Source organism: Mus caroli, chromosome 11 (assembly GCF_900094665.2).
Source record: "Mus caroli chromosome 11, CAROLI_EIJ_v1.1, whole genome shotgun sequence".
NCBI lineage: Eukaryota > Metazoa > Chordata > Mammalia > Rodentia > Muridae > Mus > Mus caroli.
This window is the reverse complement of record NC_034580.1, coordinates 90,476,161-90,496,325: the sequence shown is the minus strand read 5'-3', so window position 1 is coordinate 90,496,325 and position 20,165 is coordinate 90,476,161. Positions and strand designations below refer to the sequence as shown.

At 46.7% G+C, this 20,165-nt stretch overlaps 1 protein-coding gene across 1 annotated transcript; it reads left to right on the top strand.

Moving 5' to 3' along the window:
- The first annotated feature begins 13,206 nt into the window (after positions 1-13,206).
- Positions 13,207-19,582, top strand: Tmem92 (transmembrane protein 92). The gene is made up of 5 exons (XM_021178255.1): positions 13,207-13,562; positions 16,371-16,393; positions 16,876-16,974; positions 17,111-17,309; positions 17,513-19,582. The coding sequence occupies exons 1-5, from the start codon at positions 13,482-13,484 to the stop codon at positions 17,612-17,614; spliced, it is 504 nt and encodes a 167-aa protein (XP_021033914.1). The 5' UTR covers positions 13,207-13,481; the 3' UTR covers positions 17,615-19,582.
- The last annotated feature ends 583 nt before the right edge of the window (positions 19,583-20,165 follow it).

The following is a 20,165-nucleotide window of genomic DNA, read 5'->3' as shown; positions in this document are numbered from 1 at the left end:
TCAAGGCCAAATGTGAGCTCTGGCTTCTTGCCCTTCCTCAGTGCATCCTTCCTGGTGTCCTCTCAAGGGAGATGGACCATCAAAAACCTAGCTGTTCAGGTTAAAAACAAACAAAACCAGAGGTGTTTTCTGGTTTCTTTTTCCTCATTCTCTTATCCTTCTTAGTGGTACCCAAATCTGACCCACATCCACCTCTCCCTATTTCAGGGTCACAGTCCAAAGCAGGCTGCTCCAGGTTATGGTGAGAATTGTCTGCCTCTAAGCTATGCTTAGGACTCTGCAGACTTCTGCGTCTGCTGTGATCTCCACGCTGCCCCCTGTATGGCTATGCCATACACTAAGCCTGGTCTTCTCTTTAAAAATTTGAGACAGGATCTCAACAATGGTAGCACACACAGACTAACCTAGAATTTACTGTATAACCTAGGATAGCACTAAACTCATAGAAACCCTCCTGTCTCAATTCCCTGAGTGTTGGGATTACAAGTATGGCCCATCAAGCCTGGCTATCCACTCCTCCCACCCCCACAAACACACTGCTGGGGACTGAGCCTCGGGCCTCAAATGTGCGAAGCAAGTACAACTGAGCTGATTCCTAGCTCCAGGGCAATCCTTCCTTAGCATAGATACAGAGCTCACTCCCTTTCTGTGTTGTGGAGGCTTGGGGCATGCTTCACATTTCTGCCTATAGCAAGCAGGACTTCAGATGAGGTCTCTCCCTTCCAGCCTCAGTCTTGCTTCTTTCTCAACTTTAAGTGTCCCTGGTCAGAGCCTGCCTCAGGGGATTTGATCTTTTCATGAAGCTTGAACTCACTCCTTATCACCACAGGGCCTACCCAGAGGGCTTTTCTCATCATCCAGGCTCCAGTTTCCCCCTGTCTGAGAGACATCTCTGATGCTGCAGAGAGAGGAGCCCCATCCCACCATGAAATTGCCTTGCTTTGTGCTGTCATGTGTGTTCATGCACTGTGTCCACTCTGCACACAAGTTCCCTCAAGGAGGAACCTGCCACTGTCACAAGGAAGTCCAGAGTCATGACTAGGTATGCCCAGTCCATGGTGGGTATCATACCTTGGTGAATGACTTCTTGTGGACCACAGCAGCCATGGGCAGCTCAATAGAAAAGCCAGAAATGTCTTGGGGAAAATGGTTTTGGAAACATCTGGTACCCTCTGTAACTTTGGTCCCCAGGTGAGAGGAGGGGATTGGTAGAAACAACATAGAAATAAAAGAAAGGGGGCGGGACTCCATCCTTTATTAGGAGCAGATGGTCATGGATCAGAACATGAAGGGCAGCAGTTTCCCTGCAGAAGGGAAGACACAGTGCGAGGCAAAGCTTAAAGGATTTGTAGGGCAGAAAAGTGAACATTTGGTACCGAAAAAGTCCATCCATGTACCAGTTTCCTGCAGTCTCTGGGTTGTAAAATGCCACAGAAGGTCTTTATCACATGTTGACTTTCTTCTCAGAACCCCCCCCCCAGCCCCCAAGTGCCCCAGCTCTTATCACTGTTGATAATCTTGTCGGACAGATGTTCAGATCATTCATGCTGAGTCAGGAGTTTCTAACTAGCCTGGGGCTCCTTTCCCCTTTCACTGCACTTTCTCCTTCTCCTTCTTCTTCCTCCCTCCTTCCATTCTTCAGTCAGTTCTCAGTGAGCCCCTCCAAAAATACTGTAAGGAAGCCATGGTGGTTGGAGGGTAGGAGCTACCTCAAAAAGATACCATTCCTGTCCCTGTGAAACACACACACACACACACACACACACTGAGGGAGTCGGCTTCTAGTGCATGGGACACAAAACCAAAACAGGTGACTCTAGAGAGCTCCACCCCAGGATGGGGTGGGGCTGAGACTGCTTAGAGAAGGAGGTCAGATGCTCTTTGAGGAAGTAACATTGAGCTAACTGTAGAAGAGGAGAAGTAGAATGTGGCATGCAAAGATCAATGGGCAGCTTTTGCAAAGGCCTCAGAGAATGGCCTCAGAAACCCAGAATCCTTATCAAAAGGTGTTCTTTCTCAGTTCTGAGCACCAGAGGTGTGACATAAAAATATTGGCCAGGTTGCTCCTTTCAGAGGCTCTGGGAGTGGAGGCCAGTAATGCTTGGTGTCCTTGAGCTGGGATCTGTCCTCTAGACCTCTACCTTTGCTTTGCAAAATCTGTCTGATGAGGACATTTTTGGGGGAGAAAGGACTCAACCCCAACCAGATCCTTACGTTAATGACTTAGTACCAGGACTGTGTTGTGTGGCAATTTCCTTCAAGTTAAATCTCAGCTTGGAAGCTCCTTAAGATAGAGAAATTTCTATGCAGGGAAGCAAACAACGCAAAGGCTTCAGGAAGTACCTGAAACAGACAGGATTCTCTGGTCTCTTCCTCCTTAAGCATAGATAAGCAGTAAGGACAACTGAAAGTTGCTTTCAGACAGCAAAGCTACCTAAAGAGGCTTAGTCTAGCAGCTGAACTCTCAGACAGAGACTCTCTAACAAGTTGAGCTGTACACATGATGTACACTGGGCTATAGGTTTCTAGGCTTTGTAAGCCATTACAGTGTTGGGGTGGACTTTTGGTAATGCAGCTGTCCTTGAGACATTCATGCTTCTATAAATCACCCTCCCCCATATTTTGTAAGTAATCACAATAAAATTAATTGGCTCACCAAGGTGGTCTTTGGTGGTATTCTTACTTTGATTCTCTATCTAAGAAAAGTACATGTGTGTTCCTGGATCCCCAATAACAGGTTCACACAACAGATAACTTATCACAAATAAGGTCTCATCCTGAGCTTCCAGGGAGCAATTTAGAGAGCTGCAAAAGTGAGAAAATGGGATTGGAGAGTTGCTCAGAGGTTAAGAGCACTGACTGCTCTTCCAGAGGTCCTGAGTTCAAGTCCCAGCAAACCACATGGTGGCTCAACCATCTGTGATGGGATCCAATGCTCTCTTCTGATGTGTCTGAAGAGAGTGGCAATGTACACCTATAAATAAAATAAATAAAAAATTTGAAAAGGAGGAGGAGGAGGAAAAAGCAAGAGCACAAACTCCTGGATATACCTGAGAAGACAAGAAAGGACTATATCTAGCTGAAAAGATGGCTCAGTGGATAAGAGAACCTGTTGCTCTTGCCCAGGTCTGCAGTTTGATTCTCTGCACCAGTCCCAAGTAATGTGATGCACAGATGTACATATGGGTAAAACATAGAATCCACATGAAATAAAAATAAGTAAACCATTTAGGGACCTAAAAGAACACCCAAAACAGCACATCTCAAAGTACATTCCCATCCCACCTCATGCCATCACCATTGTATAGTGATGGTTCTTGAGTGGCAACTTGACTACCTCTGGGATTGATTAAAATTCAATGGGCTGGGTACACATGTGAAGGATTTTTTTTCTTAAATCAATTAAGGCAGAAAGACCTACCCTTAACAGAGATCTTTTGAGGCAGTAAGATACATCTTAAATCTGAGAAAATCCATTCCTTATTGACATTAGATTTTACTTCTTCAGGATTTTCATGCATAGTGAAGACCGTGGAGACATCCAGCCTTGTGGATTGACTGATTGCTAGATTCTTGGAGTCGCCATTGGTAGACAGCCATTGTTAGCTTAGCCAAACTGCAGCCTGGAAGCCATTCCAATAAATCCCTTTTATGTGTGTGTGTATATATGTGTATATATACACACACACACACACACATATATATATATATATATATATATACATACATACATACAGAATTATTATATCATTTCTGTTCGTCTAGAGAACTCTGACTCCTATAAAGGGCTAGTGGGAACATTCCCCATTCAAGGAAATCTGGAAAAGGCCAATGCAATCAGCTCACACTGAAAATCCCTGACACACCTGAGCTGAAGATCCTAGGAGTCGGCCATGCACTTTATCCTTCTGTAATACAGTGCTTTCCTGTTCTAGTGGACCATCAAATCCTGTCTTCCTTTCCTTCATCCCTAGGGAATGCTGACTTCTCCCCATTCCACAGCAACATGGGTAGAATATGGCCTTGCCTCATTATCTAGACAACTGGGAGAACTGGGCTTCGGTCTTCCCCAAGAGACAGAAATGGAGACATTACTAAGAGGTGCAGAAGTGGGTGCTACTAGGCAGGGTGTGTATCAAAAAGAGCTTTGAGGAAGTCTGACCGCTTTTAATGTGTGTGTGTGTGTGTGTGTGTGTGTGTGTGTGTGTGTGTGTGTGTGTGTGCATGTGTAGCCCTAGCTGTCCTGGAACTTGCTCTGTATGCTGAACCATCCTGTCATCAGGCATTTTCATTGCTGCAGTGGTTACATGAGTGTCTAGATGTGAACCTGGTATGGTGGCACATCCATTTAATTCCAGCACTTAGGAAGAGGAGGCAGGTAGAGCTCTGTGAGTTCAAGGCCATCCTGGTTGACATAGTTTTCCAGGCCAGCCAGGGCTACATAGTGAGACCCTTCCTCAAACAAAGGAACAAACACAACTCACACAAATATAAAAAAGAAAGGATGTGTGTAGGGAGAGATCTATATGACATAAAATAGGTAGACTTATAGCCTGCTTGTACCCATGTCCTTTCCTGATTTTGATACTTTGCACAACTTGTAACCATCAGCCACCACAAAACAGTGTAACCTGTTGAAGAAGCTGGACAAATGGAGATTGAGACTATGTGTGAATGTGTGTATTTTGTATTTATGTATGTGTTGTCTGTGTGTTTTATATAAGTAGTGGTGTGTGTGTGGGGGGGGTGTGTTGTATTTGTGGGTGTTGTATATATATATTTTGTTTGTTTGTTTGTTAGTTCTGTCAACTTGATAAAGCCTGGGATCATAGGGAAGAGCCTCAATGAAGATGGTTTACATCATGGTAGCCTGTGGAAGGCACTATGGGAGTTCTCTTGTATTGACTGGAGGGTGAAGGCCCACCCTAATGTGAGTGGCACCTTCTCTTAGCCCACATATAAGAGATGAAAGAAGCAAGCTTTGTCTTTTATTTTCTTGCCCTTCACTCTCTCTGGTCAGTTCATCTACCCTGTTGCTGCCTCTTCTGGTTCCTTCAGTGATACTAGAACCAGCTTCATCTGGCTTCAAAGGTTGACTGAAGGCCAGCAGCTGTCCAGAATTACCCAGGAACCAGATGGGGATGCTCAGGCAGCCAGCCCCATGGACTGAGCAGCAAGTCTGTGAACCTTCTGTTCTATACCTGCAATCCTTTCTCTGTGCTGTTGGCTGCGAATGGGAGCGGCTGCTTCAGAGCCCCTGCTACTGTGACCTCCCTGCAGGATGAACTCTAAGCTTAGCTGTAAGTAGGATGAACTCCTCTGTCCTCCAAGGAGCTTCTGTCAGGATAATGATCACAGCTGTGAAGCTGGGACAGTGCACATGTGTGCTATGCATGTGTGTGTTTACTCAAGCTTCCATGTGGAGGTCAGAGGGCTGTGGAGATGCCCTAGTCTCTTCCATGTAGCTTTATTTATTCATTTATTTATTTATTTATTTATTTATTTAAGTATTTTTGAGACAGAGCATCTTATTGAACCCAAGATTCACCATTTTAGATGAGCTTCCTGGACAGGGAGTCTCTGGGATCCACCCACCAGCACTGGGCTAATCAACTTATGTGACCACGATCAGCTTGTTACGTGGGTGCTGGGAATCACACTCAGGCCCCCACCTTTGTTCCGGAAGCGCTTCCCCCTAAGCAATCTATGCTGTCCCTGAATACTCCAGGTACAGATTCTTTATGTAGAATTCTCAATCCTGCCCTGTCAGACTGAATAGTAGAATTATAGGCATTTAAAGGTGTGTCCTGTCACCTGCTGGCTTGTTGACCAATCATGTGACTTCCTGTGACTATACTGACTTTAGACATTAATAGTTTTTTGGTTTTGTTTTCTTTTGTTTTGTTTTCTGCCCTGCTTGCTCCTGTACCTCTCCGAACATAATTGTTTCATATATGTGGGTACACTGTCCTCAGACACAACAGAAGACAACATTGGATGCCCATTACAGATGGTTGAAAGCTACCTTGTGGTTGCTGGGAATTGAACTCAGGACCCTAGAAGAGCAGTTGGTGCTTCTACCCACTGGGCCATCTCTCCAGACCCAACATTAATATTTTCAAAAATTGTTTTGTTACCATTATAATAATTGTTATTTCTGTATAGGGGTACTTTGACTGCTCACATATCTGCCCTCTGTTCTCTGTGAGTTGGCCTTCCTGGACTCTGGACTCCAGATGCCTTCTGGGAGAAGCCGTGGGTGACCAGCTGACCTCCAGGTCCTTAAAGCCAGACCCTATGAGGGACCACAGACAATCAACTCCTCCTTCAGCAAAGAAGAGTGGATGTGCAGAAGGCACGGGGACTTTGTCACTGTTAGGAGTCCCAGGCTGGAATTTGGTGTGCAATCTGGAGTGGCCACAAAGACTTTAGAAGTTCTCTGGGTCTTCCTGCCTCTGCTTCCCAGCATGCAACAGGATATCCATGCATGCATGCACATGACACCCTCTCATGGCTAGCTCACTGGATGGGGTGGGGGTGCAGTTGTAGAGTGGGGCTTTTGTCTCTCTGAATAACAGCAGATCTTCTGCCGGGCAGTCGTGGCACACACCTTTGATCCTAGCACTCAGGAGGCAGAAGCAGGTGGGTCTCTGATTAAAGCAAGGTCTAGGACAGCCAGGGCTACACAGAGAAAGAGTAGCTCTTGCACTCAGCTCCATATCTGACATTGCCTACAGGAATGCTGACCCTCAGTACTAATAAATGCTGGCAAGGGCCTTGGGCCACAGATTTTTAAGCTTCCAGTCTTATCCCTACCCTATGTGCAGATAGGGACACTGAGGGACAATTTGGTATCTTGGAGAAAAACCTGGGAGGCTAGAGGCAACCTCTGGGGACCCTGTGGACTCTGCTTGCTGAGTCAAGTGTAGGTACCACACTTTCTTCTTTCAGAAGTTACAGGGCAAAGTGGGGAGCAGCTGTTCCCCAATGTCTATTCCTGTGACATTTTAAATGTGAGCAGAGCCAAACACACCAAGGAAAATGTGAGACACTTGGAATTTCACATAACCTATTTTAACACTTATTGGTTATGTTGGTTATATTTCGAGGTTTTATTTAGTGGCAAGGTGATGGCCGATAATCCCAGAATTCAGGAGGCAGAGGCAGGCAGATCTCTTAGTTCGAGGCCAGCCTGGACTCTTGAGTGAGTTTCAGGACAGCCAGGGCTACACAGAGAAACCCTGTCTCAAAAAAAAAAGGTAATTAATTTTGAATTTCACATAACAAGTTTTCTTAGTTAGGGTTTTACTGCTGTGAACAGATACCATGACCATGGCAGCTCTTATAAGGACAACATTTAATTGGGGCTGGCTTACAGGTTCAGAGGTTCAGTCCGGTATCATCAAGGTAGAATCATGGTGGTATCCAGGTAGGCATGGTACAGGAGAAGTTGAGAGTTCTGCATCTTCATCTGAACGTTGTAAGCAGAATGCTGGCTTCCAGGCAGCTAGGATGAGGGTCTCAAGACTACATTCACAGTGACACACCTACTCCAATCAGGTCATACCTTCCAATAGTGCCACTCCCAGAGCCAAATGCATACAAGCCATCACATTCCACTCCCTGGCCCCCATAGGCTTATTCAAATGTATGATTCTATGGGGGCCATATCCAGCCATAACATAATTAAAAATTACATTTATTCCTACTTACAAAGTATTCATTGTTAATAGCAGTATCAACAATGTTAAAAGTCCAAAGTTCATCATCTTCTCTGACATCCATCCAATCACTTAACAGTAATCCCAGAATTACCACAGGAAACCACCTGGGCAAATTCCAAAAGTGCATCACCATGTCTTATGTCAAAGCACTTTTCAGATCTCCAACTCCTTTCTCATCTTTTTTGACTTCCACAGCTTCTTTTTCTGGTCTGGTTCCATTCCCTGTTAGCAGGACACTTCAGGAAATATCCTATGGCTCTGGAATCTTGAAAATCTTGGAGTCGCCAAACCAGCTTGAATGTAGCAGCTTCTCCTTACAATGTCTGGGATCCACACATGATCTTCTGGGCTCCTCCAAAGGGCTGGCATCACTTCTCCAGCTCTGCCCTCTGTAGCACTCTAAGTAAGCTCAGGTTGATCCACTCCACTGGTGCTGCTGTTCTTGGTGATCATCCCATGGTACTGGCATCTCCAATATTCTGGGGTGGTCCACTCCAACTAGGCTTCACTAAGAGTCTCTCATAGTCTCTCTTCATGGTGCCAAGCCTCAATTCCTTTGCAAGACACTTCCGTCCTGGGCCATCAACTAGAACAGAGGCTGCACATTTACCAATGGCCTTCCATGGCCTCCAGAGTGCCAAGCTCTTCATGATCCCTGCATGGTTTCAAAACCAGTATCACCTGAGTGACTCTTACACATTTACCAAGTCCAGCTACAGCATGAGGTACAACCTTAACTAACTCTGGAACACAGCTCCTTTGTATTCTCAGGAAACATATTGCCTCCCTCAGTGATGCTGATTTCTTCTTAATCACAGTTATATCTTATCTCCAGCTAACCAACATCAGTGGTCCCAGAAGTCCCTTCTATTTTTCACTCTAAAACCAGAGCCACATGGCGGAAGCTGCTCAGTTCTGCTGCTTGCTGGGGCTGGAACATGGCTCCCCTTATTCTATTACCAGCTTTCTGTTTCCAAACTTCCTCTCTGCCTAAGCTTGGCTTTCCTGGAACTTGCTCTGTAGATTGACCTTGAAATAAGATGCCTCTGTCTCCTGCAATTCTGGGATTAAAGATGTGTACCAGCATCCCTGGGTTTAAGCTTTTCTTCACCTAGAACTTGCTTTGTCCCAGTCTGGCCTTGAACTCAGAGATCTGTTTGGCTTTGTCTCCTGGGGTTAAAGGTATGTATCACCATGCCTGGATCTAAATTTAGCTGCGTAGGATCTTGCCCACAACTCCCTTGATCTGTTATCTCCCAGAACATAGGATTCAGGTCCATTTCTCTTCCTGGTGCCTCTTTAATATTTGAACCATATATTTTATACATTTCCTTTCTCAACTTGTTATGCTCGTTCAAAATGCTCTTCAGGAAACTACACCAGACACTAAAGTCTCTGCTGGACTTGTTTGAGACTTCCTTTGTCAATGTAATTAATCTGAGTCTCTTTACCATAGCCTTGGGCAGACTCTTCAGACAGGGCAAAAAGTAGTAGCTGCATTCTTCACTAAAATATCACATATTTAAATTCTTCACAGAAACCTCTTGGGCCAGGCTGGAGAGGTGGCTCAGGGGTTAAGAACACTGGCTGCTGTTACAGAGGTTCTGAGTTCAATTCCCAGCAACCACATGGTGGCTCACAACCATCTGTAATGGCATCTGATTTCCATTTCTGGTGCATCTGAAGATAGCTACAGTGTACTCATATAAATAAAATAAATCTTTAAAAAAGAAAAGAAAAGAAAAGAAAAATCTTGGTCTAGGTCTGTACAATTCAAATCATTCACAGAAACAAAGTCTTCCATATTCCTACTAGGATGGCCCATTCAGCCCCATTTAAAGCATCCCCACTGCTTTCCAAATCCAAAGTCCCAAAACCCACATTCTTTCAAACAAAAGCATGCTCAGTCCTATCATAGCATTACCCCACTCCTGGTACCAACTTCCGTCTTAGTTAGGGTTTTATCATAACATTACCGTACTCCTGGTACCAACTTCTGTCTTAGTTAGGGTTTTATCATAACATTACCGTACTCCTGGTACCAACTTCTGTCTTAGTTAAGGTTTTACTGCTGTGAACAGACACCATGACCAAGGCAACTCTTATCTGGACAACATTTAATTGGGGTTGGCTTACAGATTCGCAGGTTCAGTCCAGTTTGATCAAGCCAGGAACATGGTGGAATCCAGGCAGGGATGGTCCAGAAGCTGAGATTTCTACATCTTCTTCTGAAGGCAGCTAACAGAATACTGGCTTCTAGGCAGCTAGGATGAGGGTCTCAAAGTTCACGACCACAGTAACACACTTACTCCAACATGGCCACCCCTTCCAATAGTGCCACTCTCCTGGCCAAGCACACACAAACCATCACACAAGTAAACATTAGTATTATCTAAATACAACTTTAATCCCACCCCTGAATCCACAGGCATCTTCTGGCAACACTACATNTGGGTTAGATGGATGCCAGAAACTCAAANGAAATAACATCAGCCCCATTCTGCCCATCAGGCCCACAGGTACGAGCTACTTCCATTCAGTTCCCCAGCCCAGCCATCCCCATCCCTCTTCTCAACTACTGAGTGTGCCTGAGANTCTCATCTTTCCTGAGACATAATTACAGAGGAGACCCAGACCAGCCTGGACAGGGTGACCAGCAGCGGGGTGTAAAGGGTTATAGATGTATATCTCAGGATGGCGACAGAGACAGTGGGACTTGGGCCGAGGCAGGAAGGCCAGAAGTCCAAGTTAACAACAATTTCACTCAATCAAGAGTCACAAGTGTGAGTGTTGTTGGGAAGTTTCAGCACTGTCCCAAGCAGGGTCCACCTCAGCAGGGGGCAGCGGGCTTCATTCAGTCTCCAATACTATCTACAGGAGGGTTAGCAAGAGGCATACTAACCTCCTACCCCATTTTCTCTCCTTAGACTCTGTCACCAGAGATTGCAAGTAGAGAGGGGATTCTCAGGGGCCACATCCCAATTGCACTTGGCTTGGCTCTGGAAGGTTCTGTTGCTAAGCGCTAGAAGGGGCCAAGGAATAATGAGAAACAGAGGCAGAAAGGGGGAGAGAGACCAGAGGCCAATTCCTTGGAGGACAGTGAGCAAGCTAGGGTCCCTGACCCACAGGAGTGCAGGGACCAAAGCAGTCAAGGAAATGGGGGCAAAACCAAAACAGACTTCTTCCACTGGTGGTGGATGATAGAGCAAAACAGAAGGAAAACAGAGGGGCCCAAACGGGTGCCTTTGAAGGCAGTGAAACACTGAAATTGGACAACAGAGACTGGCAGGAAAAGCGAGACTTGGAAATTCACTCAGTATGACAGGGAAAAGGGGAACCAGAAGTCAGGGGAAGTCTCCAAGAAGCTGCCTGATTCCCAGGAGCCAAGTTAGAGTGGACAGGTAACAGGAGCTATGAGATGCACCTTACACTAACACCAGAGCTTCCAAGGGCGACCTCCTGTGTTCTTAGACCAGACAGCGATCCAGCCACGAACTCATTGAGCCCTTTCCGAGAGCTTGGCTGCCACATGTCTCTCTTCCACCCTTGACAGTCAACATGGATCCATCTGTCTGGCCTGCTTTCTTGCAACCGGCCCCAGAGCCTCTTAGGTCAAGTCCCAGGTCCCTGTGCCCACCTTGGCGCTGTCCGATGCTGCCACCTGGTGGCCATACTCTGACCACCTGCATTCTTCCATGAATCTCACCTGGCCTGCTGACCTCAATATAGAGCTATTGGCTTTTGGCTACAGTGGACACAGTCCTGAGTCTCAATTTTTCTTCATTCAGAAAGGAACTGTACCACCATCCCACCCCCTAAAGTTGTAAAATGAAGTGTACCAACATTCTGCCACACACACAGACAAAGTTGGAAAATAGAGGGAACACTAATATCCCAGTACTGTGGGGAATTCTGTGCCAAAGTTTTCCTTCCCCTGTTCAGGGTCTTTTCCTCCCCCCTTGGACAAAGCACAAAGGGATGGCACCATTTATCTGACACACACCCCACTGTCCTTCTTGTGCCTTGGCCTGCCTTTCCCACAATCTCTGCCTCCCTCCCTTTGCTACCTCTCTGGTGTCTGGGAAAGTACAGCACCCTCCAGTGGTGAGCTCATCTCTCAAAGTTTATTCATTTATTTTGATTTTTTTGAGACAGGGTTTCTCTGAGGAGCCTCAGTCATCCTGGAACTCACTCTGTAGACCAGGCTGGCCTTGAACTCAATGATCTGCCTGCTTCTGCCTTCCAAGATCTGGAATTAAAGCTATGTGTCACCACTGCTTTGCTTGAATTAAAATTTTTTATTTTAAAGGATATTTGGTATCAGATGGTGGAGGCACACACTTTTAATCCCAGTACTCTGGATGCAGAGGGTGGTCGATCTCTTGAGTTGAAGGACAGCCTGGTCCACAAAGTGAGTTCTAGGACAGCTAGAGCTACACAGAGAAACCCTGTTTTGGAAAACTAAAATGATAACAACAGATATTTTATTTACATTCATTCATTTTCTCTCTGTCCCTCTGTCTCTCTGTCTCTGTCTCTTTCTCTCTATGTCTCTCTCTCTCTCTCTCTCTCTCTCTCTCTCTCTCTCTCTCTCTCTGTGTGTGTGTGTATGTGTATGTGTGTGTGTGTGTGTGTGTGTTTGCAGGCAAGTGCATGGAGTTGAGTTTCTCCTTCCACTATGTGGAAGAATCCAGGTGATCCAGAAGGATCGAGCCAGAGATCAATTTCTGGATGTGGGAGCACAGGCCTTTAATCACTGTATTCTGAAGGCAGAGGCAGGGGGATCTCTGTGAGTTCCAGGATAGCCTGCTCTATATAGTGAGTTCCAGGACTATGTAGAGAGACTCTGTCCCAAAAGCAAAACAAAATTCAGGTTTCAGAGTTGGTGGATAGCACATTTCCCCACCAAATCACCTGGCTGGCCTTACTGGGTTTTTTGGTATGGTTTTGTTTAGGGTTTATGTATTTCCTTTTTATGTGTATGAGTATTTCCTGCATAAATGTATGTCTACCATGCGTATGTCTGATGCCATCAGAGTTCAGAAGAGGGTGACAGTATCGTCTAGAAGTAAGAGTTTCACATGCTTGTGAGTCATCTTGTATATAGATGCTGGAAACTGAATCCAGGTCCAAGGAACGGCTGTTAACCTCTGAGTCAACTTCCCAGACTCTTCAGCCCCCCGACCCCCATAGAGTTTCTCTGTGTAGTCTTGGCTAGCCTGGAACTCTTGGTAGGTAGACCAGGCTAGCCTCAGTGATCCACCTGTCTCTGTCTCCTGAGTGCTTCGACTTAAAGACTTGTGATGCCACCACCTGACTTTTTTTTTTTTTAATCCAGGCTACTCCCTGGCTGGGCTCTCACTAATAACATCACACTAGCTTTGAACTCACAGAAATTTGCCTCCTCCCAGGTGGATTAATGGTTGTTTAACCACACCCTGCTCTAACGACTATTTAAGCACAGCCCAGCAGAGAGATTTCCAGAATGCTTTGCTCAGTCCAACTTAGGAGACTGGCAAATCAACCTCTTCTAACCTCCCACCTCCCAGTTCCTCAAACTCAGGCAAGCAAGGCCAGCTCCTCTCCACTTCTCTTCCCTGAGCTCCTGTTCTGCTTGACGTCCTGGTCCCGCCCAACTTCTCCATGTTAACTCCACCCCTATCTTGAGGCTGGGCCCCATAGGTGGAGAGAAGTGGGAAAGGTCCTGCCCTGTCACTCTGTCCTTACACTCTGAAGCTCTGTGGCCCCCTTGCCAAGATGCTGGACACCTGGGTCCCGGGCACGCTCACCTTGATTTTTGTCCTGATTTCCAGTCTCCGAAGAGTGAGCGCCAACGAGGTAAGCTAGACTTCTGTGACTTTTGGAGGACCCAATGGGGTAGAGGCTCGCCTCAGAGCACAATCCTGGCCTTTACTTGTCAGGAAATCCCTTAACATCCATTCTGTTGTGTTTGGGAACAGTGAGGGTAGAGACCTCAGAGGGAGACCCTGGGGAAACCTGGGCCCCCATCTTGGCAGGGTTGTGTTGCTAACTGGGAACTGGCCCCAACCACAGCCCTGAATAGGATCTTTGACCCCCCGTTTTAGTCTTAGCATGCCTTATTAAGCCCTGAGTCAGGTTGAGGAACCTGAGGTCTTGCTTGTCTGGGTTACGTGTCTCTCCTTCCCTGTTCCTCCTTGTCTGGTGACCTTGGGGTGTAGTTTATTGTCCCTCCCTGGGACTTATCTGTTTGTATACCAGGAAAGTGGAAGTTCTCACTTCTTTGGTTAGTTTGAATTTGATCTCTGAGTAGTCCTGGCTGCTGGGCTGGGCTTCCTCAGGCCTTGATCCCAGGGAGGCAGGATTTGAGCTCTTGTTCATGTGCAAACTCGAAGTGTCTTGGTTGGCAGGTTTTCCTCAGAGGTGCTTAGAACAAGCCTTTGTTTAATACAGTATTTTTGCTAGTTTGTAGTATTTTGAGACAGGGCTTCTGTAGCCCTCGCTATCCTAGAGCTCTGTGACTGGCCTCAACCCAGAGATTAAATTTACAATCTTGGCTGAGAATCTGCTATGACGGGTGGGGGTAAGTGAAGTCCCAAGTCAGCTCCCCAGAACAGTGTCCCCTGGCTGTTTGGAACCTGTCGTTCTTCATTCAAGTCCATGCATGAGTGAACCCAGGATCAAGACACTTCCATTCTGGGACCTCTGCCTCTTTTGTTGACCTCTCTCTGCAGCCACAAATATAGGTGCTATCCTCCCAATCAGATCTAATCAATCCATGTTAACTAAACCTCAGGCTCCCAACCATCCTGATCAGACCACGTGGTTAAGATGGGACAGGGAAGAATCCTGGTCCAGTTTATCAAACCTGTCAACTTTTTTTTTTTTTGACACAGGGTCTCACTATATAGATTATACTGACCTTGAATTCAACAGAGACCTGCTTTGGTACCCCAGCATTGGAATTAAAGGCAGTGTCCATCATGCCTAGCCTAACCACTGCTTAAATGCAGTTATTATAGGAGCCCAGTGGTATTAGCAGCTCAGATCTTTTTTTTTTGTTTTTGTTTTTGTTTTTCGAGACAGGGTTTCTCTGTGTAGCCCTGGCTGTCCTGGAACTCACTTTGTAGACCAGGCTGGCCTCGAACTCAGAAATCCGCCTGCGGCCGGGTGTGGTGGCGCACGCCTTTAATCCCAGCACAAAAAAAANNAAAAAAAAAAAAAANAAANAANNCCNCCTGCCTCTGCCTCCCGAGTGCTGGGATTAAAGCGTGAGCCACCATGCCCGGCTTAGCAGCTCAGATCTTTAATCCCAGCACTCTAGAGGCAGAGGCAGGTGATCTGAGTTCTAGACCAAGCTGGTCTACAGAGCCAATTCCAGAACAGCCAGAGATCCACAGAGAAACCGATCCTTGAAAAACAAGTATGGTCCAAGACAAGAGTCAGGTATTTGGAAGTTTTGGGTGCGGGAGACAGAGAGAGCCACAGAGAGAGACAGAGAGAAACAGGGAGGGAGGGAGAGAGACTGAGTTCTGAGTTCATGGGGCCCTTGTGTTTTTAGCTTACAGATATCTATCCTCACCAAAGAACAGAGCAACTGTGAGTGTGGGGAGGGAATGATCCCAGCTGTGACTGTCACCTGTCCTATTGTCTTTTCCTTAGCAAAAGAAATGTTATTGTAAGGATCTTTTAGAAAAGCAAAAGCTGGCTTCCTGTTTTTTACTTGTTGAGAGAGGGCCTAGTTCTGGCTGCCCTAGAAATTGTGGACTCCTGAGATTAAAGGCATACACCACCACACCTGGCAATGGTTTTAAATGAAGTAGCCAGATAGGGCAATACCTTGATACCTGGGGGAAGAGAGGTCTAATTAAGAGTTTAGTACTGCTATCAACAGGATGGGATTCTGTATGGGGGTGTCTCAAAATACTGAAGGATATAGGGCAGGGGTTCTCAGCAGGGATCTGAGGATGAAATGGACCTGAGTATGTTTTGTGAACTCCCAAAGATGTCTCTACCTATGACACTGGATCATGGGGGTAGAGGCAATGGGGAATTTATGTTGCTTCCTGGGAGGCTCTGAAGCTAAGGGTCCACTAAAGGAGGCTTCCTAGGCCAGTCTCCAACTGTGTGTGTGGGGGGGGGGGAGCCAGGTATAGTGATTTACATCTTTATCCAACAGTCTGAAGACAGAGACATGTAGATCTCAGAATTCCAGGCTAGCTAGGGCAACACAATGAGACACTTGCCTGTCTCAATGAAAGCAAAAACAAACAAACAAATAAACAAACAAACAAAGGGTGAAGGAGCTTTCTTGGTAATTTGTGCCTTTAACCCCAGCATTTGGAGAGGCAGAGGAAAGCTGGAGTTGTTGACCTTGGACATGGTAGTTGGAGGGAGGGAGAATCTGAGGCCCACTGTCTGGAACAATGTCTGTGCAGACACTTGCCTTCAGTTCTCTTTGAGACAGAGTTTCTTGATGCCAAACTGGCCTCAAGCTGGCTCTGTATCCTTGAATAGTTCTGCCTCCTCTTGCATTCTGTCATGATAGACAGCACCCCCTGATTTCTGCACACCTACCTGATTTATCTCCATGCTGGACAAGCACTCTAACACCTGAGACCCAACTCCCAGGCTTTGAGCTCTGACCTCTGTCTTTTTCTTCCACAGACTGCAAACACATGTGACATCTTGTAAGTATGGGACTTTGTCAATAATTGTCAGTATAGGCAGTGGGGACGGGTGTGTGCTGAGATTCTGCCCTGGAAAAGGGGACAGACACCTAATTCATATCACTTTTGCTGGAATCCTAGCCCCTCTCACCTTACCCAACCATGGGATCTGCAGGTCTGTAACTGCTGCTAATCCCCAACCTTTCATAGCTGGGGCAGGGAGCGGGAGTCAAATGAGCAATGTCCCACTGCTGCCTCCCATGTAAGTTCACCATCAGGACCATTCTGCCTGAGGCACAATGGCATACTGCCCTGATGAACTCTGAACTCAGGTCCCAAGTCCAGACCCCAGTTCTTCCCAGTGAACCCAGGATGGATCTGTAGTTCACACTCACTAAGGGTGCCTGGCAACCTGAGGGTCTAAGTGTCTAGGGAAGCAGGGACCCTTTGGTTTGACACTCTGATACCATCAGTAACTCCTTATGCCTGTTTTTCCTAACTAGAAACTGCCCCAAAGGATTCACATGTTGTGACAAGGACTGCTGCCCAGAAAGAAAGGTCTGGGGTCCTGAAACCTGGAATCCTAAAACTGAACCCTTCAAGTAAGCCCAAGGTCACCGCTTCTGGGCATCTTCACTGAGGGCTGGGTCCACATGAAACAGTGGGGGTGGGTGATGGAGGTATGGCGAGGGAACATGGCCTGGGCACTTCTGACAACACCATCCCCCACCTCCCTAGGATCGTGGTCATCATCCTATTGGTCATGCTACCCCTCTTATGCATCTGCGGTCTAGTGAGGTGCTTCTGTCCCAATTGTAGAGAACTACAGCATGACTTCAGAACAACAGATCATCAGACATCTCCATCGTTGCCCTCCGTTGCTCCCCTGGAGAACATATGGGTCACTTCCTCGGATCCCCCACCAGCCTACAGTCAGGTGGGTCTTTTGGTGTTGGTCCAAATACCTAATGTGTTTCATAGCTGTGTGTCCAACATATTGAAATAATAGATTGGGGGGTGTGTGGGGGGGGTAATGAATTGGGAGGGAGGAAGATAATGGATGGGGAAGGCTATTCCAACAATATTTGTCATTATTTACCCAGACCCTAAATAAAGTCAGTATCCCTTGTCCCCCTGCAGGTTGTTCTGAAGCCAACTCCCACAGAACCACCTCCTCCCTACAGCCTCAGGCCTGAGGGCACTTCTGGCCAGATGAGAGGGCATGCCTATGCAACCCTTTGAGCTACCTCACACACAAACCTCTTGGATCAAGCCCAGGACCCTGCAATGACTGCCTATCCCATCATGTCTCTTGTCCTTTGATTTAATTTATTGTTTTTATACACTGTTGCCCCCTCCCCTTTTTTTCATGATATCTAAACTGGATCCATAATCTCTGTCCACACTAAAGGCTGTTGACATTTTTAAGAACTGGGGTGCCTGTCGTGGATGTAGAGAGACCATTGCTAGTGGACTGTCAATCTTGACTGGGCAGCTCACTCTGCCATCCTACAGCAGCACTTCTGTGCCTGGAAGAGATTGAAGACTGAACTGCACAGACTCTGAGCCATCTTCCAACCATACCTGGGCAGAGAGGACCTCACTGTCCCTCTATAACAATGCAGAAAACAGAGGGACTAAGTTTCCACAGCTGGCTGCTAAGTGGGGATGGAGACAAGGTCAGAGGCTGAGGAAACCCTTCCAGCCTCTTCCAGTGGTGACTGACTGCACTGACCACCTGCTGGGAGGATGGAGCATCTAAGATGTGATGAATGCATAGACCTTCACCTTCCTGGGTCCTCGGGGGGCACTAAAGGAATGAACTGGAAAGCTTTGGTGATCCTGTTCTAGTCCCGTGACCTGCTTTCCTGGGAGACCAGAACATGATGAATTATGAAACTCTAAGGGTGATACAAGCCAGAAAACAGCCTTCTGGAAGAAGGTAGGGTGGGGAGAAAGCCTGGAGAAGAGGACTTGTTTAGAGTTCCGTGGAGTGAGGCGAAGGGAACACTTCCTTCCACATTCCTCTCTAGGAATGCACTGGAGGGAGAGAGGTGACAGACCCCACCTTTATCCTCCTCCTGCTGCTGAGTCTTCCCAGGTTCTAAATCCCAACCAACCCCATGCAAAGTTAACTCTGGAAGGGAAGAAGGTTTTGTTCTGTAGTTGAGAGACTAAGAATACTTTGGAACCTGGTCTATTCTGATGGAATCCATGGACTGAAGACAGTTCCTGGTGCCCATGCCTTGGCACCTTACCCATGTTTACTGTGTTTGCTGCAGAGGGCTGAAGGCCAATGTTTCCCTTCAGACAGACAACACTACCAATACTCACTGCTTAGGTGTGCAGGCAGGGCAGGTGTGGCTGTCCTGGACTCCCTCTGTAGACCAGGCTGACTTCAAATTCAGGATCCCCAAAAATACTCATCCTTGAACCACCACTGAAAAGGGCAGGACAGGGATTCCAACTAGATTCGGGCTCTGAGAACTGGGGTTGTCCCTATATGAGGAGGTCACCTCAGCCTGCTTGTCACCTACTTGACACTGAAAATGGTAGAGGGCTTTTAATTCAGTGGCATGGGCTGCAGGGAGTAGTTTTCCAGAAGTTCATTGGCTGAAACATTTTATTATATTTAAAATGTGCATCTGTTTTCTGTCGGGTGTCAGATCCCCTAGAACTGATGATCCAGATGGTTATGAGCTGCTATGTGGGTGCTGGGAATCGAACCCAGGTACTGAAGCAGCCCGTATTCTTAACCACCGAGCCATCTCTCCAGTCCCCTGAGTGATTCTATTCCCGCTCAGTATAGTCACTACTGTGGGTGAGAGTGAGATGTCACATTTTCAGAGATGACCTTGCACTGTCCATTCATACCACCAATATTTATAAAGCCACCACTCTCTTCCTCCTGTTCTGGGTGTCCAGGATGACACCAGGCACAGAGTCACCTCTAAGGAGAAGCCTGCAGAGAGGCCCACACACCAAAGCTCACAGAGATGCAGATGCTCACCTCCTGGTGCCCTGGACTGGGTGGGGTGTGAAATGATGGTCCACATCCATTGACCTATGGGAGTTGTTCTGTCAGACATGCACATACACTGAACAGCCATCCCCTAAGGATGAAGGATCTGTCATGCCAACCTACATTGTGTCTGTCTTATTGGGAGAGAAGACAAGTGTTGTGAAATAAACTAAAGCATTACATTTTTATAAATGTGTGTGTGTTTCTCTGCATGTCTATTAAGATCTAGAAGAGCCAGGTGCTGTGGTGTAGTACAAAGTTAGTTAGGAATCTGAGGCAGGAGGATTACAGATCTGAGTCTAGCCCGAGTTACAAAGAATTAAAGCCAAGATGGGGAGGATGGCTGAGAACATAGCTCAGTGGTAGAGAATTTGCCTAGCATGTGTAAGCCCAGAGTTCAATCCCCAGTTGTTATTCCAACAAATCTAGAAGGATGTGAGAGCTACTAGGAGCAGTAAGCAGGTGGTTAACTGAGAAGATTTAAAAACAAAAAAACAAAACTCTTCCGAAGACAGGGCTTCTCTGTGTGGCCCAGATTCCCTCTGTAGACCAGGCTGGCTTCAAACTCAGAGATCCACCTGCCTCTGACTCTTAATTGCTGAGATTAAAGGTGTGCACCACCACTGCCCAGTTTAAGATTTTATTTTTAAGCTACATTAGTGTTTTGCCTGCGTGTGCATCTGTGTACCAATGTGCATGCAGGACCCTAAGAGGGTGGAGTGGGCAGCAGATCCCCTGGAACTTGGGCTCCAGACAGTTAAGAGCCACTTT